Raw genomic sequence first — 24076 nt, forward strand, 5'->3', positions numbered from 1 at the left:
CAACCAGCCCAGGCAGCTGGTGTATTGGTGGATCCCCCCACAGTTGCAGCTTGGCTGCAGCAGTGAGGATGAGGGCAGGGTTGAGCCCACTGTGGAGGAAGTAGTGTCACAAGGCAGGCTACGAGGGGCCTGTGCCAACTCCCTGTCTCTCCTCAACTCCCACCACCAAGCCCAGGCCACGAAGACACCGTCCGGGGCACTGCCAGCACTTTTATTAGAGAACCCTGTCGCCTGATGAAAAGTGGACACATGCCCACGGGGGTCTCCTCCTTCCTGGTGAGGGGCTCAGCTGGGTTGCCCCTGTGGCACCACTCACAGGCCAGGAGCCAGGGAAGTTCTGGGGAAGCACCTTCCCAGAGACCCACCCCAGACCCCAACGTAGCTCAGGGCTTCTCAGAGGGAGGCCCAGATCCGGTCCCACCGCAGTGGGGCAGGCAGGCAGGCATGGGCTGGCCTATTCTGTTGGGTGGTTCTTTGGCCCACCAGAGCTGGACAAGCACGTGATCAAGCCACGTCGGGTGTGCTGAGGGCCTCCGTGGGCACTCACTGGGGCTCTGGCCAGAAGACCTGCGTGACGCTCTGCTTCCTGGAGGCGGTGTGGCAGGATGGGCACGTCCTAGAGGCCTGTGAGACAACCGGCCCACTGGACGCACCTGCCAGGCGTTGCCACCAGCCCACCACCTGGGGCTATACCCTGCCCTTTCCCCCTCAGCCCACCACCTGGGGCTACACCCAGCAGGAACTGTAGTGGCCAGGCACCAACCTGAAGGTGCCGTTGCCAACAGGCTTGGCAGCGCTGGAAATCACAGGCAGGGCACTGGAAGGGCACCACGTCCTCCGCCCCACAGCCCTGGCACACACAGCCTGCTGAGAGGGGCCCACTCGGAGCTCCCACAGCCTGCTGCCCAGCGAGGTCTCTCCCAGGAGGCTCACCCCACTCAGATGCTGCAGGCCCGTGGGGAGGTCCTGGGGACTGGCTGGGCCCTGCAGCCTCACCGCCCGCCCCCACAGTCCCTGCTGGCCTCTGTCTAAGGAAGGTCGAGATCTTGCTCTGGGTCTTTCCGGGCTTCTCGGACCGTGAGGGGCCTGGAGACGGAGACTGAGTCTAAGTGGGGCCTGGGGCTTTGCTGCTCACTCCCAGGGCTGCGTGTGGTTGGGGCACTGTCAGGAGCAGCCAGGCAGGCGCCCTACCTGGTTGGGGAGCCCTGTGGGTGAGCACAGGAGGCACAGCAAGACTCTCCTCCTGGGGTCCTGGTGGCTCCATGCCCAGGGAGGGTCTGCCGGTCAGGTCTGTGCACGTCTGTGAGAAGCGCTGCTTGTGGTGTGGACGCACAAACATGCTGAACCCTGCGGGGAGCTTCACTCAGACCCGGCACGGCCCCCACCCTGCCCCTGCCCCCGCCCCCCCCCCACTGGCTGTTCCCCACCCCCACCCCACTGGCTGTTCCCACGCCCAGGCCACTTGCTCTGCAGCAGGGGGAAGTCCTCCGGCTTTGCAGTGGTCAGGGCGGCCAGCACGGCCAGCACCTTGTCGAGGTCATCGTCTTGCTTGTAGGCTGTCAGCGCTGCCAAGAGCTGGCTACAGCCTGCAGACCCCAGGGCCCTGCGGACATCTGCCAGGTAGGTGCTCACGGCGCGCTGGCCCTGCTTCCCTGCTCTGGGCGCTCTGGACCCCTGCTGTGGGTGGCTGCCAGGGCCTCCTGGTGTGGGAGTAGCATGGCTCAGAGTGGCGCTGGGGCGGAGGGCTGAGAGTCCCACCACCCTGCCTGCCCTTCCTCCCACGAACTCCTGGAGAGCTGCTCAGGACAACTGCGGGGTACAGAACCGGGAGCCCCCACCAGGAGATGCTCCCCACAGGGGCAGCTCCACTGGCACCTCCGGTTCAAAGGCTCAAGCCACACTCAAGTGTTAGCCTCATCAAGCCACTGAGGAACCCACCAAGTCGCAGGCTACACACAGTTCAGGACTCAGCTACCTGTCGGGGGTGGTCTGGGCGACAGGTGGGGCCTGCCCTGGTTCAGGTGCTCTCGGGGGTCCAGCTGCTGGGCTGCAGCCTTGGACACAGTCAGCTTGGGATCTAGCGCTGTCCTTCCTGATGAAGAGATGCAGAGCCACAAAGCTGGTCCCGAGCACCTGGAAAGTTCCCCCGGGGAGGGGAAGGGCTGGCTGGGGAGGCCAGGCCTCACCCACCTCGGACCAGGGCGGGAAAACCCAGGCAGGCACACGTGCCCAGGTGCCAGGGGCAGCAGAGGAGACACCAACTGCTGGATAGGGGCTGGAACAGTGGCAGGCAGGCCAAAGCCCTGCTCAGGAGCTCAGAGCCCCAGGGTGGGTACCAAGCCCAGAAGGGGTCTGGGGTCTTCCCAACAGGTTAGGTTCCCCGCTGGGTGAACCCTGTACTGGAGGAGCTCTATGGGGGCTGTTCGTTAACAAGCACGAACACAGACACTCCCACCTCTGGAGGCTTGGACTCCACCCTAGGCAAAGGCAGAAGTAGGGAGGACGGGAGGACAGGGGTCTAGGGGTCTAGGACCCTGGCGTGTGCAGTGGACTCCCCAGGGCTGTGCATGGGGGGCAGGGGACACGTGCGGCAGCTGGACAGGGCTGTGCGTAGGGGTCAGGGGCTATGGGAAGGGCAGGGCCCTGCGTGGAGTTGCACAGGGTCTCCCCAACAAGTGATACTGCTGCTGGTGGTGGGGGGTGGCCCCCATCACTCCCACACAGGAACAGAGAGGCGGGGCCACGCAGGGCCCCAGGGATGCCCACCCCAACCAGCCCAGGACTCCGGTGCCTTCCACGGAGGAGTCTGAGGGTCCCACCCGAGGCCCCATTTACCAGTGGGGTCCAGGGCTGGCTGTGCCCGCTGCCTTCGGGGAACGCTGTGCTCTGGCCGGTAGCCGCAGCCCCGTCCCGTCAGCTGGATACAGACCTCCTCAAACTGCTCCTTGTGGTGAGGCCGCACAAACTGGTAGAAGCCTGTAGAGGAAGGGGTGTCTGTCCCCATCCGCCCTCTTTTCTCTAGAGAACAGAGGCAACCTTGGACCCAGATGGCCCCCACCCCACACAGCGGCAGCACTGCCCTCAGGATGGGCGGCCCCTGCAAGCCAGGGCACCTTGGAGCAGGCTGTGCTTCTTGGGGTCCTCAGCAAAGAGGGGGCCGAGACAGGCGGCCAGGGCGGCGAAGTCATCGGAACCCTTGTAGTCCTGCAGGGCCTGGGTGAAGGTGGCAAAGTTGGCTTGGCTCAGTTCCTGCTTCACAGCCACCATGAAGAGCTTGGCCCTGTCCATCTGTGCGCCAGCCACGGGCTCCTCCTGCAGCACACAGGCCCGAGGCTCCATCAGGGCCAGCCTCATCATCCCGTCCCTGGAGCTGCAGAGCCTTCCTTGGAGCATTGAGTGTTCCCCGGGACAGTGATTGCTGAGCGGGGGCTGCTGCCTGAGAAAGTGGTTGGCTGGATGGACACGGAGGTGCTGCGGGAAGAAAGCTGCGGGGCTGGGCCTGTCTGGGTCACACAGTGAGAGGCTGGCAGGGAACCGAGGGCAGCGAATGGGCAAAGGGTAGACTGGCTCTCCCTCAAGCTGGGGGTCCTCTCTCCTCCTCCCTAAAGCCCCCACCCCACAGCGGACACAGCTGAGGCTCCAGGATGGCAGATCATAGGGAGGGGCTTCCCAAGAAGCGGTGCCCATCTCTCCACACACCCCAGACCAACACAGAAACGTGGAAACCAAGGCAGGGGCAGCCCCGGCACTCCCCACCCAGGCCCTCAACAGCCCAGGCCCCTCGGCAGCCGCCCACTTCCGGATGGCACCAGCCCTGCCTGGGCACCACCCAGTTCTTCCCAGAAGCCAAGGGACATGGACAAAGGCTGCCACACTTGGGGCTTTCCAGCAGGCAGGGGGCTTCCTGGCTCCGACTACAACTCGGTTCTTTCATCCAAGGCTGGGAATGGGCTGCGCCCCTCGCATGAGGCAGGTACACGTCCACACTTGAGGGAAATGCCAGGGCCAAACCCAGTGCTGCAGCCCCCAAACCAAGCCTGCCCAAGGGCGGGGCCTGATCCCAGCTGCCCTTGAGCCCTTGGGCCGACAGCTTCACAGCCGCCCTGGACATCAGCTCCCGGGGGTAACTTCCCTGGTCCCATCGGGCCCACATCCCAACTTGGCTGGGGGCACCCAGGGCCGGGTTCCCACACATGTCTATGGTGGTCGGCACAGGTGCAGGGACAGCTCACGCACCAGGTGGCTGATCAGCCGGATCTTCTTCCTCCCTCCTCGCAGCTCCTCTGCCGGCCTCTTCTCAGCCAGGAGGGACAGGGTGGAGCAGCTGTGGGCCTGAGGAGGACACAGCTGTGGTTCCAACCACACACTCCAGGGCCCCAAAGCACCTGGGCCCACAGGGAAGATGGCCCCAAGGAGCCCTGAGCAGTAGCCAAGACGAAGGTCGGGGGAGGGGGCGCGGCACACCCTGGTGACAGTCCCACAACTTGGTCCTGTCCAAGCCACGCCAGCAGCTCATGAGGCTTACAGGTGGTGACACGTAAGAGCAGGTCCAGGAAGGACAGTCCGACCACAGCGAGGGGCTGGCAGGAAGGGGACACAGGTGTCTGGTGCCTGCACCCGGGGCTCACTCCAGGAGCCTGAAGGGCAGGGACAGGCAGCAAGAGGAGAATGGCTCCCAGCAGGAAGCAGGGAGAAAGCTTCGGGTTGGCCTGAGAAATTATGGGCTTCTGGGGCAAAAGGCCCCAAGGAGGAAGGAACCTGGGTCCCAACCGCAGCACATTCCTGGAGAAAGGCCAGCCTCAGGCACAGCCAGGGGCAGGGGCACCTGATCTTGAGTGCCCTGAGCCAAGCTGACCTGCCAGAGAATCAAAGTGATGTGGGGGCACCCGCTGAGGGCCAGGGCATGCACCACCTGGGAGCCAGCAGCCTGTGGGTGAGGCGAGGTGGAGGGCACACACATAGCCAGGCAGCCGGGATCCCTCACCTGCCTGCCCGCCCGACAGGCAGGGGATTTACAGGGGTTTGTGGGGAGGTGCCTGAAGTCAGATGGGCGGGGTGGGGTTGGCCTCAGGAGACAGAGGGTCTGTGTCCATCCCAAGGCCCTGGAACTGCACCTGCTCCTCGACAAGGTCCCCGGCCCGCTGTTCACTGTGCTCCAGGGCGGCCAGCAGCCCCCTGGGCCTCTGCCGGGCAGGAACTGGCTCCTGCTCATACTCCACACACAGGCTACTCTCGGGGTCCCCGGCAGCTGGTGATCCTGCAGAGTACCCGAGTGCGCAGTGAAGCCCACCGCGGGGCCCCAGCTGGGGGTCCCTGCCTATGACGGAGCCCCTCCTGAGGGAGGGTCCCAGCATTTGGGGGCCCTTGCCTGTGGGTGTCCCCCCTGCTATTAGGGGGAGTCCCAGCCTTGGGGCGCATCTTTGCCTGAGGCGTTCTCTGCCTGTAGGGGAGGGTTCCAGCCCGTGGGAACCCCACCCTAGGAGGTAGACACAGCCTTTGGAGGTGGGAGGGGCAGTGCATAAAGCCAGGTGAGCCGCCTCCACCCTGGGCGCCTGGTGCCGCCCACCCCACACCACCTGCCCCGCTGCTTGCCCCACACGGCCCGCCCCAATCCGCCCGCCCCGCCCACCCCACACTGCCCATCCCGCACTGGCCATCTGCACCTGAGGACCTCTGCTTCAGGCTGGGGACATGCAGGTCCAGACTCTTAGCTTTCCTGGTGGAGAGGAGGGGGTCAGGCGACTTGGCCTCCCTGACAGCATCTTCTCCTTCACGCAAACTGGGTGCTGCAGCCCGGGGGGCCGGTGCTGGCATCTGCAGAACCACTCGGGGTGGGTGGGCCCATTTCTGGCTCCTCTGGGGACAACACCCTCATCCCCTCCCTGGGCAGAAACTCACAGTTCGCTCGGCAACACGGAAGAACTGGGCCACGTCTCGGATGACGTGGCCGAAGTTGTCGTACACCCTGACGTGAGGACGCACCCAGGAGGGCAGCTGGGCTCTGGCATCGGCAAAGGCGAACCTGGGGGGTGGCCACAGCCCTGCTGCCCTGCCCACAGCCGCTTCAGGGGGTCAGTTCACCCAAGTGAAGACCCTCATCTGCCGCAGGGGCCTCAGGCTGACCCGAGTCGCCAGAGAGGCTCTGGGGGAGACGGGGCCTCATGTGGGGAAGGAGAGTCCAGGGGCCCAGTGGGATGTGGCCGTGTCCCCTGGCGCCACGCCTGCCCCCGGACTGCACGCACCTGTGGTCACAGAGGAAGACAGCCCCGTAGTCCTGGCGGTGCCGGATCACTCGCCCAATGGCCTGGTTCACCGCCCTGGACGCCTGCTGCCGGTACCACTCCTGTCCAGAGAGGAACTGGAGGGCGCGGAGGCTCGGTCACAGGGGGGCTCAGTTGCCAGACTGCCTTACCCCTGCCCCGCCCTGCTGTAACTCACCTGGCCCCCAGCCCCACCCTGGCCCTTCATCTCGTCCAGGAACTGCATCTTGAGGACAACCCGGGGGTCCATGCGGGGGGGGTACGGGAGGCCCGTGACGATCACACCACGGCCATTCGTGTCTGAGAAGTCCAACCCCTCGCTGGCCTGGGGGACACACCAGGGAGCTGCCTGGGGCCATGGGGGCTCCTCCCCCCGGCTGCCCATACCCAGCCCAGCCACCTTCCCCGAGGCTCCAACCCCAACCAGGGGTGGGAGGAAGCCCCATCTATGGGTCAGGACCCCACTTGGGGTCCACAGCTCCCAGACGCCACCTCCAACTCTCGTGGCCAGGAACCTCCTGCATCCTGCCTGCCCGACCCAGAGCAGGGCACGCTCCCAGCAGGCCACCAGTGCTTTGCTCTTGTGGGGCCCAAGGAGGGGACCAGGCAGCCCCCAGGGCCCAAAGTCAGCTGGGGAGCCATGAGCACCCACCAGGGAACAGGCAACCGGGTCAGGACAGAGGGCCCCAGAGAGCTCACCTTGCCCCGGCACACCGCCAGGAAGGTGGCGCCGGTGGACCCAGGGGCAGCGACCCTTGCATAGTAAGCACTGATGGTCTGGAAGGAAAGTTGGTCAGGCTCAGCCTGGAGCCCACCTCAGCCCCTTCTTCCCCCATGAGGGAGACCCAGGTCTCATCCTCCAAGATGAAGGACTATCCTAGCCAGGAAGGCCAACCGGGTTCTGGAAGCTTCTTCCTGGCACGGATCCCAGGCCGATCCTGCGCCTGCTCAGTGCTTCCCAGAAAACACGGGGAATCCCAGGGCCAGGGTGGCCGCCGGCTACAGCTACTCAGACAGGAGGACCACTGTCACCACACCCACCCAGTGCTCAGGGCTTTGTAAGATAAGAGGCAACACTCAGGGCCAGGAAGGAAACGCAGGGGCCCTGAAGAGGCAGCCGGCAGCCGCCAGAGCCCGTGGTCAGGGCTGGTGGTCAGCCTCGGGGAAGCTGTGAGGGGCACGGGAGGCACGAGGGGGCAGCAGACTCAGAGCCCCGGCCAAGTGCCGACCTCGGAGAAGCTGCCTTTGCTCCTGGGCTCCACAAACAGCGGCTTCAGTGCCTCCATCTTCCTGGCCAAGTCGCGGGCCTGTGGGAGGAAGAGACAGGGACACGGCAGCCCTGGTTACGCCGCCGATCCGATGAGGGCAGGCAGGAGCTGTGGCCACTGCCTGCTTCGTGCTCCAGCCCTGCCCTCACCCACCCCACCCAGGACATACAGGGGAGACATACTCGCCAGAACTCCAGGCTCTTCTCCATGACAGGATAGGAAGGGAAGAAGATCAGCAGCCCGTAGGGCACCACGCGGGCGATGTTGCCTGGAAGTGCAGGCGCTGGGGTCAGGGCAGGGGCGGGGCGTCTTCCGGGGTCCCTACCAGCTCTTGGGAGCAGGGTCCAGGATCCAGGATGGGCACAGCTGGGGTGTGCCGGGCACTTACCCAGAGCCTTCCCCAGGGAGGACAAGCACTCCTCAGAAAACCTGCACAGAGCCGAGAGGCCAATGCTCAGGGCCTCAGGGCTCAGTATTCCCCGACCTCGCACCCCAGCACGGCCCAGGGACAGGCCCTTACCGTCTGTCAAACGCAGAGCTCAGCTGGGCTCCATCGGGACCTCTGGGGACGACCCCCACCCAGATCTGGTGCTTGTCGATGATGTGTGGGTTCTCCAGGCAGACCGGGAAAGGGCTGAGCGTGGCCGGAGGGACAGACAGTGGGGAAGGACACCAGCACCCCTTTAGCCCTCAAGGCCCAAGACCCCCAGTGAGGCCCAAGACCCCCAGCACCCCGGCTTATGGGGACCCCCAGCACTCCCACCCCACTACCGTCACAGGCGTCACCAGTGCTTAGGCCCCTGGCAGGGGTGGCCCGTACATCTGCATCTCCAGGGCAAAGGAGGACACCGGGGCCAGCGTGCCGCTGGTAAGGATGAGGGAGCGGACGCCCTGGCGGACCAGCTCGCGCATGCTGTGGCCGGGACTGAAGCACCAGTAGCTCAACACCTTCCCTGTGGGGCGGAGGGGAGCAGGGGACACAGGGTGTGAGGACGGGACTGGGGGCCTGACCGCCTGCCTCTCTGCCCATCACCCTCTCACCCACTGGCATCAAGCAAGTGAGCCGCCCACAGCCACCCAGGCCCAGCGTGCAGAAGTCAGAACAAAGGAGGCTGCCCTGAGTGTGAGCGCAGTCTGCCAGCTGGGGTCCCCTCTGGGGGACTGGGGGTCCTCGGAGTACGAGGCAGACCCCAGGCAGATGCTGGGGACACCTCCAGAGAGGTCAGCCCACTCCAACCCTAAACTTCTGCAGAAACGGTGACATGCGGCTCAGGGCAAGCTCATCCCGCCAAGAGCGCACGGGAAGCAAGCACCAGCGTCCCGACATTCCAGGGACGCGCACAAGAGGAAGTGCCAGTTCCCCGCTCCACCAGGAAGCCTCTGAGTGGCGTCAGCAGCGAACAAGGGCACCGGTTCAAAGGAAGTTCCTAGAAGTGCTTGACTGACTGACCGCAGCGGCCGCGGCCTGGGGAGGAGACTGAGCCTGGGCACTGGACACCAGGAATTAAACACGGCACAAGCAGAACGACGCTGACTGTGACTCAGGGTCAGCAGGGACAAGGCACCTCTCCCAGCAAAGGTCACCCCGCTTCCTGGGGCTGAGCGTGCCCTGCAATGGGGGAACTTCCCGACCTCCACCTCCAGGAGCTCATTTCCTACAAACGCCCAACGCAGGGAGTGGCTGCTTCTCAGAAGTCAAGTGACGTCAGAGGTCAATGGAACAAATAGATTCCAGGCCCTCAGGATCTGTGCGCCAGCTGCCTCAGGCACGCGCCGCCTCCCACGACCCCCCCAGGATGGACGCTTCCTGCCGGGAGAGGCCTTGCCACAAGGCCATCACCGAGCCACCGACCGGGGGTCAAGCCACGCAACCCTGACATCCTCCCGGCCCTCCCCTTCCAGCTCGGCCAGGCAGACCAACCACAGCAACCACGCGGGGGCTGCTTCAGCCAGGGCCACGTCGTGCCACCGCGGGCCAGAGAGCTCTGAGAAAGAACGTTCCAGAGAGGGACGAACCAAGCCCAGAGGCAAGGCCCCACTGGAGCACAAGAAGGGGCAGCAGCTCCCACCACTGCCGCCACAAAGCCCCCCTTGGACACCACATGGCCGGGTGGGGCCGGACACACTCCAAGAACCACAGGACTCTGGACACGGAGCCGAGGGCCCACTCACAGGCCCCATCCACACAGGTCCCCGGCAGCACCGACTCGAAGACGCCACAGAGCACAGGAAGCCAACAAGGCATGTGGGGCCTCAGGGCCGAGCGCACCAGGGGCTTCGGACAACAGGGCCAGTCGGGCCCCCTTCAGATGTGACCCTGAGGCTTGGCCCAGCCAGGCGCTGGGTGGGGGCAGCAGGGAAAGCTGTGCCTCACTGTGGGGCTCCGTGCTGACGGCCTTGGCATAAACCAGTGTGTCCCAGCAGGAAGGCCTGGCTGAGCTGTGGCTCGCCGCCACCAACCAGGTGACTCTGGGCAGGTCACGGTGCCATCAGGCCCTCTCCCATGTCTCTCAGTAACTCCAGCCTTCAGAGGGACAGTGAGGAGAACACTCTGGATTGGCCTGGACATGGAGAAGGTGGCCAGGCCCAGGGGGGCAGGAGACCCACGGCTGGCCACGTGCCTAGCCTGTGGCATGCTGGTGCTGAGCACCACACCCAGGCGGGCGGGGAGAGTGTGGGCCCAGGTCTGTACCTCGCTTTCTGGCTGCAGTGGTGCTCCAGGCATCAGACCGCTGAGCCGTCCTCCGGTGGCCAGCATCAGGATGGATGTGCACCTGGAGGGGACAGGACCAGGAGTGTGGAGACCCCGCCCATGTCCTGGGGGCAGCCCCTTACCTTTCAGGACCACAGGACCCCCAGCCCCACCTGCCTCCTGGAGGTGGCCCCTACCTTATAGGACTGTAAGGGTCCCAGCCCTGCCGGGGAACCACGGCTGCCCTCGGAGGGGTCCACACTAAACACAATCTGAAAGAGAGGAGGTGCAGTCCCATGAGGAGGCTGAGGCCAGAGCCCGGAGCCCTGGAGGTCACCTGATCTTCTGCGGCATCAGCCCCACACACGGAAGGTCACAGGACACCCAGAGGTCATCGGTTCACCGGCCCCTGCCATCATGCAGCCCCAGGCCGATGGACAGGAGCTGGCACCTGCCTGACCCTTTCTCCTCCCTGGAGGAACCCCCGGTGAGCTCTGTTCCCCCTACGCAGGCCATCTCCGTGCACTGGAAACGCGGCAGCCCGAGAGGCCTCTCCTCCCACCAGCTGGCCCAGCCCTCCTCTCTGTGCCCCTAAGGGTCCCAAATTAATCTAGAAATTCAACATGGCCTAGTGCAGTGGCTCACGCCTGTAATCCCAGCACTCTGAGAGGCCGAGAGGGGCGAACTGCCCGAACCCAGGAGTTCAAGACCAGCCTGGGCAACATGGTGCAACCCCAGGGTCTCCACCAAAAAAATATGAAAACTAGCCGGGCATGGTGGCACGTGCCGTGGTCCCAGCTACATGGGAGGCTGGGCTGAGACGGGCATGGTGGCACGTGCCGTGGTCCCAGCTACTTGGGAGGCTGGGCTGAGAGGATCCCCTGAGCCCAGGAGGTTGAGGCTGCAGTGAGCTGTGATGGTCCCACTGCACTCCAGACTGGGCAACAGAGAGACACTGACTCAAAAACACAGGAATTCCACACATTCCAGTCAAAATCACAGCAAGATTTTTAAAGGAAGCAGACAGGCTGACTCCAACATGCATCACGGAGAAAACATCAGGGCAGGTTTAAGAAGAACAAGAGGCCGGGCGCGGCGGCTCACACCTGTAATCCCAGCACTCTGGGAGGCTGAGGCGAGAGGATCACCTGAGGTCAGGGGTTCGAGACCAGCCTGGCCAACACGGCAAAACCCCGTCTCTACTAAAAATATGAAAATTAGCTGGGCGTGGTGGCAAGCACCTGTAATCCCAGCTACTCAGGAGGCTGAGGCAGGAGAATCATTTTAACCCAGGAGGCGGAGGTTACAGTGAGCCAAGATCGCACCACTGCCCTCCACCCTGGGCGACAAGAGCGAAACTCCGTCTCAAAAACAAACAAAAAAAGAAATTGGTTCTGGCCGACACCAGGACTTACGACAAAACCACCACGAACAAAACCGTGAGGAAAACAGTGTGGCAGGTGCCCAGCGGAGTTGGGAGAAGCCGAGCCACTCGGTCAGCAGACGGAACCACCGGTGTGGCGTGCTGGGAAAAATCCAGGTAGAGTCTGCCTTTCACACCCCCACAGGTGACGCCGGAAGGCGCGGAGGCCCCGACACAAAGCTCCGCCACCCTACAGTGCAGTTTGGAGAACACACAAGACCCAGTTTAGATCTTGGTCGGGAGGTACAAGCTCAAGACAAAAGTCTGATGACAAGGAAACATCTGTTCACCAAACCTGTCGTGAAAATGGAAAAAATGACCAGCACGAGACCAGGAGAGAATATGTTGGCATGTGTTCCTCAGATCTTACAGAGAACCCTGCAAATCAACGGGAAAGGGACGATGCCTGCGCTAGGAAAAGAGCGCGTGACGACCATTCCCGGAAAAAGAGCCGAAAATGGCCAGAACAGGAACGCGAAGCCCCAACAGGCTCCGCAGAGCGGCCACGTCAGCCCAGCCGCCGTCAGAGCCCTGGAGAAGCCGCAGACTTGAGGGAGTTCTGCTGGGAACATCAAGAAGCCGGAATCGTTCACAGAAATGCGGGGAAGCTGAACTAGAGAACACGGGGGCCGGCACCGCAGCTGGGACACAGAGACCGGCAGCGTGCGTGGACTGCACACGTGTGCACGTGCCTGGGTATGCACAGGAGAGAGAAACTTCCTTCCATTCCTTCCTTCCTTCCTTCCCAGCCATTTTCACTGTCAAGACAGCTAAATACAAGGCCTTGCGTTTTACCAAAGCATTTGGCCCACAGGGATGGAAACAACAGAACAAATTCACCATGACACCAGGGGCTGCCATGAGCAGGGGCTGAGGCTGCCTCAGGAAACAGCTTCCCTCAAAAAGCCAGCCCTCTGATGGGCAGGCCTGGAAGCTCTTACCTGTAATCCCAGCACTGTGGGAGGCCAAGGTGGGCAGACTGCCGGAGCCCAGGACTTGGAGACCAGCCTGGGCAACATGGCAAGACCCATCTCCACATAAAAATTTAAAAAATTAGCCGAGCGTGGTGGTGCACGCCTGTGTTCCCAGCTACTCAGGTGGCTGAGGCAAAAGGATGGCTTGGGTCCAGAAGGCTGAGGCTGCAGTGAGCTGGTGACAAGGCCCGGCACTCCCGCTGGGGTGACAGAGCGAGACCCTGTCTCAAAAAAACACCACCACAAACCGCCCCGTGCTTCAGCCCCAGGGCAGCTCAGGCAGAGAAGGAAGGGGACCCACTAGTCTCACAGGGGCCCAGCGGTGACTGGCTCCCCAGCACGGGCCAGCACTGCCCAGAGTTTGCCTCCAGCTAAGCTCTACCTCCCCAGCACACAGCCTGGCCCTGCCCGGAGTTGCCTCCAACTGAACCGTGCATCCCACATACTCTTCCTGGGGCCACTAGCCCCACTCTAGCCCCACTCTGTCCCCAGGGTCACCTGTGCCTCAGGGCTGCAAGTCCAGCCCAGCAGCAGCCCTACGAGCAGCGCCCACACCTGCAGGGACTCAGGAGCAGCTGAGGGTGAACACGGTGCGCAGTCCCCAGGGTTGGGAGGAGCTGAGTCATCTCCCAGTGGCTACTTAGAGCAGCAGCCAAAGGAAATTCCAAACCAATGGGGTGAACAGGATTTGGTTCCAGAGTGTGGACACTTCTCCATACTGGAGCCTGGGAAGCCACATTCCAGGGAGGGGCAGGCCCGGGCCAGCTCACACCTGCCCTCCAGGCCCTGGGCTGCAGGGCTGCCTCGATGGCCATGTGCTGGAGGTGCTTTGAGTGACCCATCAGGACATGGAAGCAGGTCCGCCTGGCAGGTGCACGGCCTCCTGCTTGAAGAGCCAACCACGCTCCAGGCGGGACGGCAAAGCAGCCCTTGGCAGGCAGGAGCCACAGAGAGAGGGGTCTGGCCCTGGGATGCCCACCGTGCCTTTGGGGAGGAGCTGGGAGACATAGCAGTGCCGTCTTTCCAGCCCCAGCTGCCACACAGAGAAGACACAGGCTGTGGCATCACTGGCCGCAGAGAAGGCCACGGTGGAGGTAGGGCTGAGCCTGGGCCCTACCACCTGCTGTGCCCACCCCACCTGGTCCCTGCCCAGGTCTCGCCCCTGCTCAGAGCCACGTCTATGAAGAAGGCAGTGCCTGGTCATCCTGGGGCCTGCAGCTCCACACCCAGCAGCATGCATAGAGCACTGCACCGCACTGCACGCACAGGCCGGCCGTACATTCCAGGGTTCTTCTGCGGCCTCCCCCAGCTCGAGCACCCCCCACCCCAGGCGGACACTCATGAAGTTGTCACAGAGCTGGGCAGCCCCACCTAACCCTGCCATGACCTCGTGTGGCCAGGAGGTTCAGTGTGGGCAGCACAGAGGCAGCCTCACACGGCTCCACACAGCCACCTGTGCCTCGGTTTCCCCAAGGACTGATGGCCTCCCAGTCAGGGACTTGTGGGTCTGCTTCTAAAAAATGCACCGAGGTCCAGGAGAGGCAAGTGTGTGCCCAGAGCACCCAAAAATGGGGCTTGCCCTCCACAAACCGCACAAGCCCCTCTGCCTCAGGGAAAGCAGGTGCTGCCACAGGCACAGAGCCAGGAGCAACCTCACATGGGAGGGGACAGGCATCGCAGGGCAGGACGGGGCCAAGAAGGGGGCCAGGGCCGCATCCCCCATCATGGGCTCGCAGGGACACCCCCGCCGGCAACCTGCAGGGTCCCCGTTTGTCTGTCCCTGGAGAAGCTGTTCAGGAAGCTGTGTGTGTCCAGAGCTCTTCATCTGCGTGCAGCTGGGGCTGCCAGGAGTGGGTCCCCCCTGGCCTGAGGGCCCGGACAGGGCAGGAGCGGCTCCCTGGCCCCCACTCCCCTTCACGTCCTCCCCCACCAGCGTCACCCTGGGCACGTGCCACCAGACCTCGTCCTCCCCCATCCCCGCGGGAGGCCCAGTGTGGGTTTGGGTCACAGGAAAGGAGCCAAGGGTTTGCCAGTCGGAAACAGGTGGTGTGGGGGCCGTTCTCCCACCCCCACGTCTAGAGTCAGTAACTAATACAGCAGGAGAAGGCACCCGCCCAGCTTCCATCAGAGAAGGAGACGCCAGAGGAGCAGGCCCCACCTGGATGATGTCCGCCAGCTTCTGCAGTCCAGCTGTGTTGGTGAACACTCCAGCACCTGGGGAGGTAGCATGCTGGGCACTGACACCCGCACTGCAGGCAGGGGAGGCCCCGACCCCAGCCCCGCCCTTCCAGCCATAAGCCAGCTCAGCCCGACTGCCAAGCTCCATCTCCTGCCCAACGGGGGGCCCAGGGTGGAGCGCAGTGTCCACTCAGGGCGGGCAGCTCGCCTGCCCTTCCCAGCAGCCAGGAGAGAAGCCAGGCAGGGACAGCGTCTCCAAGGGGGCCGGTGGAACTTGAAAAGAGGCTCTATGGTCACCTAAGGTTTGAAGCAGCAAGAGCCGCCCTCCCCAGCACCTGGGAGCACAGCAGAGGCCCCGGCGGGCCGGCATCTCAAACCAGAGCAGCCCATGACGACACTGCCTCTGGGCAAAGCCTCTGGACCCCACAGCTCTGAGAGGCAGAATCGGGGTGTGTGGAGAAGCCAGAGGCCCCACAACCCAGCCAGGGCCTTGGGCTGCTCTTCCTTAAAAGGGGAATAATGGGATGAGTCTGCAGGAGGAAGCCGCCAGCTGCAGAACTGGGACAGGCTCTACGGCAGTGGGCAACCGGCACTAACGCCTCCACGCCCCGATCAGAAGGTGAGGTTCTGTGAGCCTGTTCCTGCTGACGGCCAGGTGATGGCCAGGCGAGCCCTGACTGCCAGGATGGAGGCCTGCTGCACCCCCTACGCCACGTTTGCCCACACCAAAGACCCCGCCCCGGCACTCACGTCCGGCCAGGTGCTGGATGATCTGGTCCAGCGAGTCCAGGATGCAGCCCTTGGTCTGAAACGTGATCTGGGCTTCAGCAAACAGCTCAAAGATGTAGCTGCGAGGAGAAGAAGGCGGCTCGAGCCTGGACGGGGGATCAGGCTGCAGCTTTGGGAATTGAAGGCAACAACTGTGGAAGTTTCCTTCCCTCGGAAACAAACTGAGCCCTCCAGGGGACGCCGGCATTGGGGGTGAGAGGCCTCTGCCCTCAGGAGCCTCCAGATGGGAAGAGGAGGCCTGGCCAGCACGAGAACAGCACCAAGGAAAAGAAGCCTCAGGGCAGAGGCCGTCATCAGAGGGGAGGGATGGGGTCGCCGGGGGGTCGTCAGGGGCTTCTGGGAGGCAGCAGCTCTGGGCAGAGTCCCCAAAGCCTTGGGAGAGTGACAGTGATGGCGGCAGCAGAAGCTACAGGAGGGGCCCCTGGGGGTGCAGGGTGGCCGAGGAGCCACGCCAGAGCCTTGAGCATTACGCTGAGGACACTGGCTCCACCTGGAAGCAACTGGGAGTCGCCACAAGGTCGGCGCTCAGGCAGAACGCGCTCGCCTCGGCGGCTGTGCACTCAGTGGAGCCCCACACAGGCCCCAGGCCTGACCCTCATCTGCCTGCAGGACAGACAACAAACGCTGCTGCCCTGGCCGCGGAGAAGACAGGAGACCCACGGAGCCTTCAGAATGTTCCGGGCCTCCCGGAGTCCAAAAGAGGTGGTGGCTGGGACACTCATCGTCCTAACAAGAAGGTCTCATTCTAACAGGCACCTGAGGAGGTCCAGGGAAAGGCCTGGAGGAGGAGAAACTGCAGGAAACCCAGCGGCTCCGCACCACGGCCTGTCTCTAGCTCTAGGCTGGGCCTGCAGTGAAGCAGCTGGCTCCCCGCCTCTCACCTCCCTGGCTTGGTGACACCACTGTCGTCTCCAGGCAGCTCAACGGCATCGATGGCCCCCTCCAGGCGGAGCAGGATCACTGCAGGTCGGGTTGAGGAGGCATCAGGGGGAGGCCCCACCCAGCCGCAAGAAGGTGGGGAGGGCAGCACTTACTCTTCAGCTTTGCAATGTCTTCCAGCTCCATGTTCAGCCCTGGGCAAGAGAAAGGCAGCAAAGGTACAGTCTGTGTCACACTCAGACCAACAACCCCGCCCTTGAGAACCAGGATTCCCGACATGGAAAAAAGGACGCAACCATGGGGGAAGAGGCTACCAGAACCCATGCCAGCCAGTCCAAACTGGAGACACCAAGAGAAGGCGTTTTCCCTTTATTTATCTATTTATTTTTGAGACAGGGTGTCACCCTGTCACCCAGGCTGGGGTGCAGCGGCACTATCTCTGCTCTCTGCAACCTCCGTGTCCCAGGTTCCAGCGTGTCTGTCTCCCAACTAGCTGGGACTACCGGCGTGTGCCACCACACCTGGCTAATTTTTGTGTTTTTAGTAGAGATGGGGTTTCACCATGTTGCCCAGGCTGGTCTTAAACTCCCGACCTCAGGTCATCCAACTGTCTCGGTCTCCCAAAGTGCTGGGATTACCGGTGAGCCCTTGTTCCCGGCCGGGTGGTTTACCTTCAGAGTTAACATTTATGAACACATCTGTGCGTATGGATGTATCTCCACAAAAACACCCAGTAACAATGACCAACCCAGTAACCATGACCAGCCTGTTGCCGCACCGTGGGTCCTGAAATACCACCTTGCAGGAAAAGAAACCAGAGCTTCTTGGAGACTTGGCTGATTCCAGGTCTGGAGCAGGACATGAGTGTGAAAAATCCTGACTCCCAGACAGCAAAGAGGCCACAACTGCCGGGGTCAAGACACACGGGCCCACACGAAAACACCTCGAGGTGGAGAACGGAGGTCAGGAGTGAGATTCAGGGTGGCGCGAGCAGGACCGATCCCTACGCGCTCTCATACATTCACTGATGACGTCTGATTGATTGACTGATTGATTATTGAGACAGAGTCTCGCTTTGTTGTGAGGCTGGAGGGCAGGGGCGCGATCTCAGCTCTCTGCAACCTCTGCCCCCCGGGTTCAAGTGATTCTCCTGCCTCAGTCTCCCCAGTAGCTGGGATTACAAGCACGTGCCACCACGGCCCACTCATGCTTTGGGGTTTTTTTTGTATTTTTAGTAGAGACGGGGTTTCACCATGTTGGCCAGGATGGTCTCAATCTCTGACCTCGTGATCCCACCGCCCTGGCCTCCCAAAGTGCTGGGATTACAGATGTGGGACAGCACACCCGGCCCACAGCCAGCATTTATCCTGCCTTTCCTGTGTGAATGGGATCACCACACGGCTGATGCGATGCAGAGCATGGTGCTAGATTATTCCTGCTAACTGACTAAGCGACAGAATTGGCACACTACCATCTTGCAATCCCCCAATAATCAACAAGAGTCAGGTGTTCAGCAGCAACAACATTAACATCGGAAGGAACTGGAAAGCAGATACTGAGCCTCCTGATAGAGGACATCCCGCCTGGAGCCAGGCAAAGGGGGGCCCCAGTCTAACTGGGGTCCTCAAGCCACCTAAGGGCACCTAAGTGCGGAGGAGACGAGGACACCGGGGAACTCGTGTGACTGCCCCTCCCACACCCAGATTCAGACTCCGCAGGGTTCCTCTCAACGTCTCAACAACCAGATCGTGCAAACCGGGCGCTCTACCGGGCTCTCCAATAAATAAAGTGTGAGGAAAAGAATGAACCCTGCCAAGCACGGTGACGCACGTCTGTAGTAGTCCCAGGAGTTTGGGAGGCCGAGGCAGGAGGATCGCGTGAGCCCAAGAGGTGGAGGCTGCAGGAGGAGGAGGCTGCCGTGAGCCCTGATGGCACCACTGCTCTCCAGCCTGGGTAACAGAGCAAGACCCCATCTCCAAAGGCGTAGGAGGACAAATAGTGATGAAAACTGAAGTTCCGGTCCTGAATGAGACGGCAGAAGCCCCCCTCACCACACGTCCCCCACTAGTTACAACGAAAAGCCCTGCACATCAAGTAACTAACAAAACTGAAGAGTGGAAAAGGCCCCTGTGGCGGTGTTCACACAGCCCTGGAGGTGGCCGGTGTCTCTCCCACGTCATATAACCGACGAAAGGGCAGCTGCCGAGATGCGGGAAGGAGACCTGTCACTCTCCCCACCCTGCGCCAGGCAAAGGATGGAAAGAGGTGGCCATCCACTCCCAGTTAGAGGTGGGGTTGGGGGACTGTGGAGAAGAGGGAGGTGGAGCGTTCAAAGTCCCAGGAACCCCTTCCCCTACTGCAGCGCCCTGCGTGGCAGCCTTGAGATCCGATGGCAGTGGCGACCGCCTGTGGTCCCGGTGCTTTAAGAGGCTGAGACGGGAAGACCCCACGAGCCCAGGAGGTTGAGGCTACAGGGAGCTAAGATCGCGCCACCGCATTCCAGCCTGGGCAACAGAATCAGACCTTGTCACTTAAATATATGTATATATATAAACGGATCCTAAAGCCAGAACAAATGCCAAGTTCGCAAACTCACTCTCTCCCAAGCAGCCACCCTGGTGAGAAGGGTGAGGACGAGGCTGCCCAGGGTCCAGGGTCCCCATGGTGTCCGTCCACATGTGCGATTTCAAAGGAAAATGAGGAAAGCTGGTGCTGGAGATGCTCACACGCAAGTCACAGCGGAACCAATGAAGATACTCGCAGACTCCTAGTCAGCTGTTTACAGAGGCCACGCAGAAAACACGGACACAGGCCGGGCGCGGTGGCTCACGCCTGGAATCCCAGCACTTCAGGAGGCCGAGGTGGGCGGATCACCTGGAGTTTGAGACCAGCCTGGCCAACATGGAGAAACCCTGACTCTGCTAAAAATACAAAATTAGCCGGGCGTGGTGGCGCGCGCCTGTAGTCCCAGCTACTTGGGAGGCTGAAGCAGGAGAATCACTTGAACCTGGGAGGAGGAAGTTGCAGTGAGCCAAGATCGCACCATTGCACTCCAGCCTGGGCAACAAGAGTGAAACTCCATCTCAAAAAAAAAAAGAAAGGTAGAAAACACAGACAGTATAGACCAACCGACCACATCCACGGGGGTTTCCGTGTTTTCCACGTACGCCGTGACTAGCACTGTGTGGAAATACGCCTCTGGACGAACACTGGGAAGGAACCTACGGGCACAGCAAGTGATGCAGGCCCGATGTGTGGGTCATTTAAACACGCAAAATGCCCTTACAGTGAATATAGTTTTACTTTTTTTTTTTTTTTTTTGAGACAGCCTCACTCTTGTCGCCCAGGCTGGAGTACAGTGGAGCCATCTGGGGCAAGCTCTGCCTCCCGGGCTCAAGAGCTCCTCCCACTTCAGCCTCCAGAAAAGCTCAGACCACAGGACCACAGGACCATACCACCACACCTGGCTAATTTTTTGGTAGAGGCGAGGTTTCGCTATGTTGCCCAGGCTGGTCTCGAACTCCTGGCCTCAAGCGATGCTCCCATCTCAGCTTCACAAAGTATAGTTCTCTAATTTTACACAGTAGAGGCCAAGTTGACACTGGCTGGGAGAAGACATAGGTCTTCGGAAAATACCAGAACTACTGAACGATACCAGCCCTTCCACAGCCTACAGGACCCCAAACAATTCACACCCGAGAAGCCTCTGAGAGAAGTGGGTGCCCTGCAGTGCGAGCCTGAACAGACAGTGCCCAGGCCGACCACACACAGCCACAGGGCAGGCTGCCCCCTGCAGCAGCGCAGGCCTCAGGACCAAGCAGCCTGGCTATGAACGCACCTGGGCTGGGGGAGTCTGTGCTGAACTCCGGGTGGGGCTCGCCCAGCTGCGCAGTCTTGGTCTGCTCCTCCAGCACCTGGTCTATGACGTCCAGTCCTGAAGCCAGGTCATGGGGGGTCAGGTCAAAGGACGCTGATTCTTCACACATCTTCTCCTGGAGTCCGAGCACACCCAGATCACCACAGAGCAGGACAGAATCGGGGGCCGGAATCACGGATCACCACAGAGCAGGACAGAATCGGGAGCCGGAATCACCGGGATCACCACAGAGCGGGACAGAATCGGGAGCCGGAATCACCCGGATCACCACAGAGCGGGACAGAATCGGGAGCCGGAATCACCGGGATCACCTGGGGGCAGGATAGGATGGGAGCCAGGAATCACGGGATCCTACAGGCGGGGATAGGATCGGGAGCCGAATCACGGGATACCACAGGCAGGACAGAATGGAGCGGAATCACCGGGATCACCACAGAGCGGGATAGGATCGGGAGCCGGAATCACCGGGATCACCACAGAGCAGGACAGAATGTCGGGGCCTGAATCACGAGATCACCACAGGCTGGGACAGAATCCCGGAGCCGAATCACGGGATCACCACAGGCCCGAGGGATAGGATGGGAGGCGGAATCGCGGATCACCACAGGCAGGACAGAATGGGAGCCGAATCACGCGGGAGATCACCACAGAGCGGGACAGAATCGGGAGCCGGAATCACCGGGATCACCACAGAGCAGGACAGAATCGGGAGCCGGAATCACCGGGATCACCACTGAGAGCAGGACAGGATCGGGAGCCGGAATCACAGGATCACCACAGAAGCGGGACAGAGGTCGGGAGCCGGAATCACCGGGATCACCACAGAGCAGGACCAGGGATCGGGCGGAGTCTGGGATCACCACAGAAGCAGGACAGGATCGGGGAGCGGAATCACCGGATCACCACAAGCCGGGATGGATGGGAGCGGAATCACCGGATCACCACAGGCTGAGATAGGGTCGGGGAGCGATCACGGGATCACCACAGAGCGGGACAGGATCGGGAGCCGGAATCACCAGGATCACCACAGAGCGGGACAGGATCGGGCGGAATCGCGGATCACCACAGAAGCGGGACAGGATGCGGGCGGAATCACCGGATCACCACAGAAGCGGGACAGGATAAGGCAGATCACCGGATCACCACAGAGCGGGACAGGATCGGGAGCCGGAATCACCGGGATCACCACAAATGGGACAGAATCAGGGAGCGGAGTCTGGGATCACCACAGAGCGGGATAGGATCGGGAGCCGGAATCACCCGGGATCACCATAGAGCGGGATAGGATCGGGAGCCGGAATCACGGGGATCACCACAGAGCAGGACAGAATCGGGGGCGGAATCACCGGGATCACCACAGGCCCGGGATAGAATGGGGAGGCTGGAATCACCAGGATCCTGCAGAAGCGGGACAGGATCCGGGCAGGAATCACCGGGGGATCCTAGGCCGGGACAGGATCGGGAGCCGGAATCACCGGGATCACCACAGAGCAGGACAGGATCGGGAGCCGGAATCACCCGGATCACCACAGAGCAGGACAGAATCGGGAGCCGGAATCACCGGGATCACCACAGAGCGGGATAGGATCCGGGCAGATCACGGGATCACCACAGAAGCGGGACAGAGATCCGGGAGCAGGATAAGTCCTACAGGCGGGATAGGATCGGGGGTTCCAGAAAGCAGGAATGGGGTTGGGGTGCAGAAGGCACAGGAGGCTGACAGCCAAGTCCCCAAAGCCACTCCCTGGGGTCTCTAAGGCCAGGCCACAAGCAGGTCCAAACACGACTGTCTGGCCCACACCAATATTGAGAAACGATTATTTCAGGCCAGGCGCAGCGGCTCACACCTGTAATCCCAGCACTTTGGGAGGCTGAGGTGGACAGATCACTTGAGCTCAGGAGTTCAAAACCAGCCTGGGCAATGATGCAAAACCCCACCTCTACAAAAAATACAAAAATTAGCCAGGCGTGGTGGTGTGCACCTGTAGTCCCGGTTACTTGGGAGGATGAAGTAGGAGGATGGCTTGAGCCCAGGAGGTGGAGGTTGCAGTGGACCAAGATCACACCACTGAACTCCAGCCTGGACGACAGAATGAGACCCTGTCTCAAAAAACAAACAATTATTTCACTGGCGTTGCCAATTTTTTTTTTTTTTTTTTTTTTTTTTGAGACGGAGTCTCGCTGTCACCAGGCTAGAGTACAATAGTGTGATCTTGGCTCACTACAACCTCCACCTCCCGGGTTCGAGCAGTTCTCCTGCCTCAGCCTCCTGAGTAGCTGGGACTATAGGCGCCCACCACCACGCCCAGCTAATATTTTTGTATTTTCAGTAGAAATAGGGTTTCACTATGTTAGCCAGGATAGTCTTGATCTCTTGACTTCATGATCCACCCGCCTCGGCCTCCCAAAGTGCTGGGATTATAGGCATGACCTACTGCGCCCAGTCAACATTTTTTTTTTTTTTTTTGACACAGAATCCCGCTCTGTCACCCAGGCTGGAGTGCAGCGGTGTGATCCTGGCTCACTGCAGCCTCCACCTCCAGGGTTCAAGCAATTCTGCCTCAGCCTCAGGCCATGTGGCCGGAAGGGCAGAGACACCGCAGGCGAGACCACACGCCTGCTGCTGCCCTGGTGACAGAAGCCGAGGGCAGAGGAGACATCCCTGGCCCAGGCTGACCCCTAGCTGGCTGGAGGGAAGGGGTCTGGGGAGCGGCCTGTGGGGGCCCTGCGCCTGAGGGGCAGGTCCCTGGCCCAGCTGGCCAGTCTCCAGCCCCAGCAGAGGCATCGGATCAGAGTGGGACGGGGTGCAGAAGCTCCTGGGGTGCTCAGTCCTCAGTCCTGGGCGCCGAGGGCTGCAAGGGTTTGGCCAGAGCCCCTCCAGAAAGGTTTGCGCTGCTCTTGAAGAAACAGGAGGCGTTTAGGAGGCAGTGGAGACTCACCACATTGTGAGCTTCGTCAAAGATCACGACCGTCCCCTTCAGGTCAATGCTGTGTGCTCTGCGGCTCTACAGGAGGAAGAGAAGGGACACGGTGCTGGAGCTCACAGGGGCAGGAAGGAGGGAAACCAAGGCACGTGCAGCCGGCATCAAACATCGCAAGTGCCGATGACAAACACCGCCGGCGACGTGGAGAGGAGAGGCCAGATCTGGATGGCAACCTGGCAACACTGCCCCACCCGAAGCAGCAGCTCGCCACGCTGGGAGACGCTCACGCGCGGCATGGAAAGGCACGCACCACGCTCAGCAAGACGGACGGCCACGACGTCCTGGGAGCCCCCGGCCACCGCAGTCAGCCAGCCACAGACCACAGGAGCCAGGAAGACCCAGACCCAGCAGTTCTCTGCCCCGGCCCCACTCAGGGAGATTTACAAACCCAACTCCAGGCCGGGCGCGGTGGCTCCCACCTGTAATCCCAGCACTGTGGGAGGCCGAGGCAGGCGGATCACGAGGTCAGGAGTTCGAGACCAGCCTGACCAAAATGGTGAAACCCCATCTCTACTAAAAACACAAAAATTAGCCGGGCGTGGTGGTGGGCACCTGTAACCCCAGCTACTCAGAAGGCTGAGGCAGGAGAATCGCTTTAATCTGGGAGGCAGAGGTTGCAGTGAGCCGAGATTGCACCACTGCACTCCAGCCTGCACCACAGAGCAAGACTCTGTCTCAAAACAAAAATCAAAAAACAAAAAACAGCAGGTCCTCCTCAGTTGGCCTCTGGGTTAGCACATCTGAGACTCACT

General features: G+C 61.7%; 1 protein-coding gene across 13 annotated transcripts in view; it reads right to left on the reverse strand.

The window, feature by feature from the left end:
* Positions 1–197: 197 nt before the first annotated feature.
* The window catches only part of RTEL1 (regulator of telomere elongation helicase 1), a 34539-nt gene continuing 10660 nt past the window's right edge, over positions 198–24076 (reverse strand). For 4 of the 13 annotated variants that reach the window (XM_009215743.4, XM_009215740.4, XM_009215742.4 and 1 more), the window contains 27 exons: positions 23280–23345; positions 20302–20455; positions 16619–16657; positions 16466–16544; positions 15546–15643; positions 14776–14831; positions 10418–10492; positions 10221–10302; positions 8349–8481; positions 8049–8162; positions 7917–7957; positions 7711–7796; positions 7490–7567; positions 6960–7037; positions 6439–6585; positions 6243–6358; positions 5899–6022; positions 5664–5814; positions 5115–5257; positions 4237–4332; positions 3114–3312; positions 2836–2976; positions 1976–2092; positions 1467–1700; positions 1192–1347; positions 764–1086; positions 198–624 (listed from right to left, as the gene is read on the reverse strand). In XM_009215743.4, the coding sequence (XP_009214007.2) occupies positions 544–624; positions 764–1086; positions 1192–1347; positions 1467–1700; positions 1976–2092; positions 2836–2976; positions 3114–3312; positions 4237–4332; positions 5115–5257; positions 5664–5814; positions 5899–6022; positions 6243–6358; positions 6439–6585; positions 6960–7037; positions 7490–7567; positions 7711–7796; positions 7917–7957; positions 8049–8162; positions 8349–8481; positions 10221–10302; positions 10418–10492; positions 14776–14831; positions 15546–15643; positions 16466–16544; positions 16619–16657; positions 20302–20455; positions 23280–23345 (3207 nt within the window). In that variant the 3' untranslated portion in view covers positions 198–543. Of the gene's footprint in view, positions 625–763; positions 1100–1191; positions 1348–1466; positions 1701–1975; positions 2093–2835; positions 2977–3113; positions 3313–4236; positions 4333–5114; positions 5258–5663; positions 5815–5898; positions 6023–6242; positions 6359–6438; positions 6586–6959; positions 7038–7489; positions 7568–7710; positions 7797–7916; positions 7958–8048; positions 8163–8348; positions 8482–10220; positions 10303–10417; positions 10493–14775; positions 14832–15545; positions 15644–16465; positions 16545–16618; positions 16658–20301; positions 20456–23279; positions 23346–24076 lie in introns of those variants that run through there. The other 9 variants (XM_009215745.4, XR_002515447.2, XM_009215748.4 and 6 more) reach the window with 9 other exon arrangements.

Source organism: Papio anubis, unplaced genomic scaffold, assembly GCF_008728515.1.
Source record: "Papio anubis isolate 15944 unplaced genomic scaffold, Panubis1.0 scaffold271, whole genome shotgun sequence".
Classification (NCBI taxonomy): Eukaryota; Metazoa; Chordata; class Mammalia; order Primates; family Cercopithecidae; genus Papio; species Papio anubis.